Raw genomic sequence first — 7,500 nt, 5'->3', positions numbered from 1 at the left:
AAAATAAAGCTGTGAGCTGAATCTGTGTACGAGCCACCAGAATCTAATGAACAAGAACAAACTAGGATTAGTCTTCCGCCACAGTAAAACGTTTTAATAAGAGCGGCCAAGACGTTTGAAGTTTGGAGTTGAAGTAATCATGAAAATGACCAAATGAATTGAATTTAAGAAAATAAGAACAGGCAAAAGTGTTTAGAATTCAAATTTTCGTTAATGTACAGTCCATTGGATGACCAGTAAGTTTTCTGTGTTAATTAGGTGCTCGAATTCTAGGGTTACTCAGTCGATCACCAGTCGGGAGAAGAAAAAAACTCGGCGGCTATTGTGGCTAGAATGTGGAAAGTGAAGAGTGCTTCGTCCAGTCTGAGGTCTCTGAGCGTCAAAGTTTACATATATCACCATTTCGAACAGATTTCTGGCTATTAGAAAGTAAGAACGCCAAAATCAGAGATTTTTGAGGTTTTTTCTCTTTGTATTTATCCCGGAATACGGTCAGTCGAAAAGGCCCTAAGACTAATAATGTTATTGTTAATTAATTATTTTCTAATTATGATTTATATTGTGTATAAATAATAATATGAAGTTTTTAAGTTATACGAATAAAGAATCGTGTACTTTTTCTGTTATTGATATTCCTTAGCACAAAAATCTTTATACCTCTAGCATGTCTAGTCACCTAGTACATTGACTAACGCTTTATATTTATACTTACGCCAGTTTCGGTCAGTGTATCCTCCAAAGATATACTCTCCTACTTTTACAAACGTCACCGAGGGACCCCGGCTATTGCATTTAGAATGGAATGTACTGGAACTCCATCCATGGTCTGTAGCTCGATAGCACAGCTTCCACTTAGACGGCTCCATAGATACCGGTTCTAACCAACCTTTTAGCAGTTCCCAATACTCTGTTTTGTTAAGAAGGATTTCCGATGGTTCAAACTCAGGCCCTGTATATATGTGTAACAATTAGATTAAAGATTAAAGAATGAAATTTAACTAGAGTGCCAATTGGCTAACGGTACCATAGCTTCGCAAATATCGGCTGATATCCGTCTTATAAAGTTGCAATGCTCAGTCTTCACCTATCTTTTCGCATTTAATGGGCTGTTTCCATGGGGGAAGGAAGATCCTAGCACCAGGAAGATTCAAGAAGGCGGAACAACTTTTCGCCATGTTAGGATTACATGGAGAAATTTCGGTCCGCGAGGTTACCAAATGGAGAAGGAATTAAATTGGGATTTTTAACCATGTTATGTTTCATTTATATTATTTGTTTCATTATCCCTGAAAAGCCCCATAAGGAGAGAGGATAATTAAAATATTATCATTATTATTATTATTATTAAATAAGGCGGGTGACAATAACAAAAAATGCAATTCGGGCCCTTCTGCTTTCTTTACTGGTGTTTCAGCAGAATTATCACAATTTATCAGCTCGTGGTAACGCCAAACAAAATGGCTGCCTTTATCATCGTGATTACTCACTGAACGACCCGGCGTTGTCTGGTTTGTCCCTACTAGGAACATCCTAGCACTGCGGCTGAATACAAAAAACGTATAGCGCTAGGATGATCCACTTCTTGGATCTTCCTGGTGCTACGATCATAAAACGATAAGATTAGACTGACGACGGCCACTTGTTTATCCCGGTTTAATCAAACACTTGAGCTTGTTTCTACAGCGTTTTTTAGGGTTAGCTCAGTTGTTTGGTGCCCTCTGTGGGATAATTCCCGAGTTCGATTTTCAGGTGATTTAAAAACCTTCTTTCGATTTCTCTCGTTTCCATGTAGCTTTGAGTAGCTTTAAAAACCCGTAAAATGGAGCTCTAAGGGAAAGAGCAAGATGACACGAGCGCGACACGTTGGCCTCAGAATGGTTATGCTATCGTCTAACATAGAGAACCTTTAAGTTTAAAGATATAAGCTATTGAAGTGTATGTTAATATAACTTGTAAGAAGAAATCCATATATGCTGACCTTCACATTTCGGTTCTTCCACGGTCCAATTTCCAGTTTCATTACAAAATCTGACCATCTGCCCACGAGCTCGATATCCCTTGTTGCATTTGTACGTCACATTTTTGCCCTCCCAGAATTCAGTTCCTACAATGTAACCATTTTCCAGAGGGTTGGGTTTATCACAGTAACGGTGGCCTGAGGAAAGAAAATCGAAGTACATCATCATAATCATCATCATCATCATCATCATCATCATCACTACCATCATCAGTACCATCATGGTAGCAATCATTATCATTAATATCATCATCATCATCATCATCATCATACCAATAGGCGTGAAACTATTACAGTAGTTGTAGTCGCTACTGGGTGGCACGACCAATCAGAATCGAGTATTCAAACACGTGACTGAATTAATTAACTTTCGACCAATCAAGATTTCATGGGGGTTAGTACCACATGTAAAACCATCACGAAAAGTCTCCCAACATTCCCCCGTCATGTAAGACACACGAAAAGTCACGTTTCAACCAATTTTATTCTGACGTCATACCTAGCGTTACAAGCGGGACGTGTGTGACCTCCTAGTGACGTCACGCCAATTTCGTTTTAAAAAGTTTAAAAAGTCATCAAAAAAATGGCCGGGAAAGCGGTGGTTCGGTGGCCATCGCCGGTACTGGCTAGAAAGTTCTTGCTTGGTTAGAGCAGAGTCTGATCAGTCGGGTGGACTCGGCTCACAGGTTCGAATCCTGTCAAGAACAAAAATTTTTTATTTACAAATCTAATAAAATGTCCACATTTTCTTGATCGCACTCTGACCATACTCTGTATCCAAAAGGATAACTGAAAATTCTATAGAAAACAACAGATGGTTTTAAAGTAAACCCTAACTCTTTTGGTTCTTAAATTAACTCCATTCTTGTTCCTAATGAGTGGAAAGTCTATTTACAAAAATAGGAATAAGAGGTGCGATCGCCTGGCAACACATGTCTTCTTGTTTAGCGCTAAAAATCGGATATATAACAAAACACATACACACATACAAAAAGTGGAGCTGAAAACTCTCTATTTCAGTTTTGACTCACCATTACGAAAGCGTTCTCCGTTCCATCTCGAGGAAACGACTAACTATTGAAATCTCAGCGCTTGATGAGCTTATGGTTTTGTCAATTTACGCGCCGTTAGCGTTAGTCAGTTAATTATGCTGGCTAACAAGTCTAAAGTTGAATACAAATTAGTTCATCTCTACAGCTAGACCCAAGGGAGCACCTTGACTTATTATTGTAAAAGCACAAACAATTGATAACTTAACAAGGATCAATTTAAACACGCGACAAATAAATTGACAAGACACGAGATACAGTTTTAAAAACTTTATTGAAAACCAGTGACAAAAAGAGTCAAATAAACAGCGATTTGGAAGGGATGCAAATTAATCATCTTCTTCGTTCTCCTCTTTAGAAGGTGAATAAAAATTGGTTTCCAACGTCTTGGCATTTTTGTGTGTAATTAATCCACAATCGTGACACCGAAGAAAGCCCTCTTTGATGTATTTTCTCTCCTCGGGGATCTGGTGATCGCATATAGGACAAATCTTGTAGTTAATTATCGTGCCAAAAGCATTTAGGACATTTCATGATCAATGTGGAATACACATTAGAGTTTTCGCAACGTTCACAGGGACTTTTAGAGTGAAAGGTGGTGGACGTTTCAGGGCTACTACTTTCTGCTTCCTCACTATCGTTTTCGGTGTCGTTGTCGCTCTCTTGGGTGCCTTCAGTTTCAACGCCATTCTCAGAAGCCACTTCCTCCTCCTCCTCCTGATTTTCAATATCCGATGAACTCTCGTCATTATTACTCTCATTATCGGAAGTATTTTCTACATTTCGGTAGCCTTTTTCTTTTTCCATTAAATCACATAACAGCTTTTTGTTCTTGATTAAACCTTTATCGATTCCTAACTCTGCAAGTCCATCTAGAAACGTATTCAGCGCACGAGGCTTGGTAACCTCATTGTTATGAGGGAATAACACATACTCAACTAGCTCGGCGATGTTTGTGACGGGAATAGTGCGTTTATTTCGAAGTAATTGTCCGCTGGGAGTCCAGAAAAGAATATCTTTGGACGCAGCCATACTATGCAGCAAATCAGAAGCACGCTTTTCCGACACTGCTCGGGAAAGATGACTCAAAACATCTTTTATTCTTGGTTCTTCTTTTATTCTTGGTTCTTCATCCTCGCTTTCACCACCAGAACTTTCGCTTTCTTCATGTTCACTCTCGTGTTCTTCTTCAACCAAATCTATCTTTCTCTTCATTTTGATGCGTACCCGTGACAGACTGTAGCTTCATGTGAGTAACTTATAGTTTCGTTTCCTCTTTTATAGCATCAAAAATCCTAGGCTTGTAACAGCAGGTACCAATAGGTCTTGAATAAAACCATCACCCTCTTGTACAAGGATTCGCTTCTTTGTTTTGTAACGTACATTTGTTTCTGCTAGGTTTACTAGAGCATCCTTATATGGCAACACGTTCCGCTTATTTTCTTCTGGGATAAGAACGTATTCCTTAAGTATATTGTATAAGACTTGGACTAATGCATGTAGTTGTTGTGGACTGGCTGTCCGTAAAAGAAACTGTCGCTGATGAGCTGGACAAACAGCTAAGAATTGAAGAAAACCACGATTGTTCTTGACAACTTGAGACATTGCGACAAACTGAACTCATGATGGCAGTTGGCAGTCTTTTATAGAATCTCGTGGCGAAAACAATGAAACGAGTGGGCGAAGGATAGAAAACAAAAGAATGAGGAGGAGGAGGAGGAGGAGGAGGAAAAAAATAGAAATGAGGAGGAGGAGGAGGAGGAGGAGGAGGCGGAGGAAAAAAATAGAAATGAGGAGGAGGAGGAGGAGGAGGAAAACAATAGAATTTTGTGGCCTGAAAACCTATATAAATGCGCAACATTCTACCTCTTTCTCAGTCTACATTTTGCTCCTGAGGAGTTGACATGAGTTGGCTCTGTTCTGTCTGCGAAAAATCCTTTAGTAGAAAAGATAATATGCAAAGGCACGTGATGTCTAAACACCGCAATGCTGGTCTCACCCCATCTGAAACAGTTCCAATATTTTCACAGAAATGTCAGCGGTTTCGCTTCGAGCATCCTTTCACCTCCATGATTGCCGGAATGACCGGGTCCGGAAAAACGGCCTGGGTTCGATCGCTATTGCAACAAGCTTCAGAGACCATTTACCCTCCCCCGGAGAGGATCTTTTGGTGTTATTCACAATGGCAGCCTGCGTATACACAAATGTAAATGTCGCCATACCAAACATTGAATTCGTCAAGGGAATTCCTACGGCTTTGGAGCAAGATTCCTATTTTGACGTGAACAAACGGAATTTGATCGTGTTTGATGATCAGATGATTGACGCCAGCAAAGACAAGCGAATTGTGAACCTCTTTACTCGTGGTTCTCATCATCGCAATCTGAGCGTGATTTATATCGTGCAGAATCTATTTCATCAGGGGAAAGGTAGCCGCAGCATAAGCCTAAACAGCCATTATCTGGTGTTATTCAAGAATCCACGAGACAAATTGCAAATCTTGACTCTTGCCAAGCAAATGTATCCCGGGCAAACTGATTTCTTTTTAAATCAGTACGAGGAGGCTGTAAAAAGACCTTTTGGTTATCTGCTGATTGATCTGAAAACTACTACCCAAGATAATTGTCGACTGCGAACAAACGTCCTGCCCAGTGAAGAAGGTTTTAACCAAGCAGGGTTTCAAGAAAATATTCCTCAAGAGCTTTTAAAATATCTCAAGCAGCAAAATCGTTCGCCTGTCCCACTTCTTCCAGCTATGCAAGAAATACAGGGCAACATGGATGACTTACTTTCTCGAAACGATCTTCGGGACGATGAAAAAGCTAAGAGATACTTTCAGTTGCAAAACAGATACCTGGCTTTTAAAGAACAATTAAATACAAGAACACGACCGGAAGAAATAATCAGCACCGTTCCAGACTTAACATCAAGCACACAAGATTCTTCGACAGCAACGGCAGCATTCTCCACTCCCATTAACCCCTTCAACGTAACACCTAAATTAACACAAGCGGCTATCTTACAAAAACCTGAAAACGAAAGCTCCAACCCACCACTAACTTTAAATCCTGGTTTCCTGACCCCTCCTCCCACAGTAGAAACCCCATCACAAGGCCCGAAGCGCAAAAGGCGTCGGATTCAATTTGTAAATTATTTGGATGATCATAATGCTCATGGCAAACAGAGGAAACGAACTCGGCATAAGAAATTTCGAGTTAGACCTTACAAGTACTCCATGGACGAAGAAGATGCTTAATTTCCATCTCTTTCAAATCGCTGTGTATTCGACTCTTTTTGTCACTGGTTTTCAATAAAGTTTTTAAAACTGTATCTCGTGTCTTGTCAATTTATTTGTCGCGTGTTTAAATTGATCCTTGTTAAGTTATCAATTGTTTGTGCTTTTACAATAATAAGTCAAGGTGCTCCCTTGGGTCTAGCTGTAGAGATGAACTAATTTGTATTCAACTTTAGACTTGTTAGCCAGCATAATTAACTGACTAACGCTAACGGCGCGTAAATTGACAAAACCATAAGCTCATCAAGCGCTGAGATTTCAATAGTTAGTCGTTTCCTTGAGATGGAACGGAGAAAACGCTTTCATAATGGTGAGTCAAAATTGAAATAGAGAGTTTTCAGCTCCACTCTGTGTATGTGTGTGTATGTGTGTTTTGTTTATATATCCGATTTTTAGCGCTAAACAAGAAGACATGTGTTGCCAGGCGATCGCACCTCTTATTCCTATTTTTGTAAATAGACTTTCCACTCATTAGGAACAAGAATGGAGTTAATTTAAGAACCAAAAGAGTTAGGGTTTACTTTAAAACCATCTGTTGTTTTCTATAGAATTTTCAGTTATCCTTTTGGATACAGAGTATGGTCAGAGTGCGATCAAGAAAATGTGGACATTTTATTAGATTTGTAAATAAAAAAATTTTGTTCTTGACAGGATTCGAACCTGTGAGCCGAGTCCACCCGACTGATCAGACTCAGATCCAACCAAGCAAGAACTTTCTAGCCAGTACCGGCGATGGCCACCGAACCACCGCTTTCCCGGCCATTTTTTTGATGACTTTTTAAACTTTTTAAAACGAAATTGGCGTGACGTCAATAGGAGGTCTCACACGTCCCGATTGTAACGCTAGGTATGACGTCAGAATAAAATTGGTTGAAACGTGACTTTTCGTGTGTCTTACATAACGGGGAAATGTTGGGAGACTTTTCGTGATGGTTTTACATGTGGTACTAACCCCCATGAAATCTTGATTGGTCGAAAGTTAATTAATTCAGTCACGTGTTTGAATACTCGATTCTGATTGGTCGTGCCACCCAGTAACGACTACAACTACTTATTACTGTAAGAGCACTCACACTTTGGCATTACATCACTCCAATTTCCACCTTCCAGGCACAACCTGTTTGTAGGTCCTTCTAAGT

General features: G+C 39.8%; 1 protein-coding gene across 1 annotated transcript in view; it reads right to left on the bottom strand.

Annotated features, from left to right (window-relative positions):
• Nucleotides 1–7,500, bottom strand: part of LOC140946194 (uncharacterized) — a 17,339-nt gene that overhangs the window by 2,784 nt on the left and 7,055 nt on the right. The window contains exons 7-10 of the mRNA XM_073395278.1: nucleotides 7,435–7,500; nucleotides 1,979–2,155; nucleotides 713–949; nucleotides 1–43 (exon numbers count right to left, since the gene is read on the bottom strand). The exon at nucleotides 1–43 is cut by the window's left edge and continues 2,784 nt beyond it; the exon at nucleotides 7,435–7,500 is cut by the window's right edge and continues 105 nt beyond it. Of these exons, the coding sequence (XP_073251379.1) occupies nucleotides 1–43; nucleotides 713–949; nucleotides 1,979–2,155; nucleotides 7,435–7,500 (523 nt within the window). The remainder of the gene's footprint in view (nucleotides 44–712; nucleotides 950–1,978; nucleotides 2,156–7,434) is intronic.

The sequence above is a fragment of the Porites lutea genome, chromosome 8, assembly GCF_958299795.1.
Source record: "Porites lutea chromosome 8, jaPorLute2.1, whole genome shotgun sequence".
NCBI classification, from domain to species: domain Eukaryota; kingdom Metazoa; phylum Cnidaria; class Anthozoa; order Scleractinia; family Poritidae; genus Porites; species Porites lutea.
This window is presented reverse-complemented; position numbering and strand designations above follow the sequence as displayed.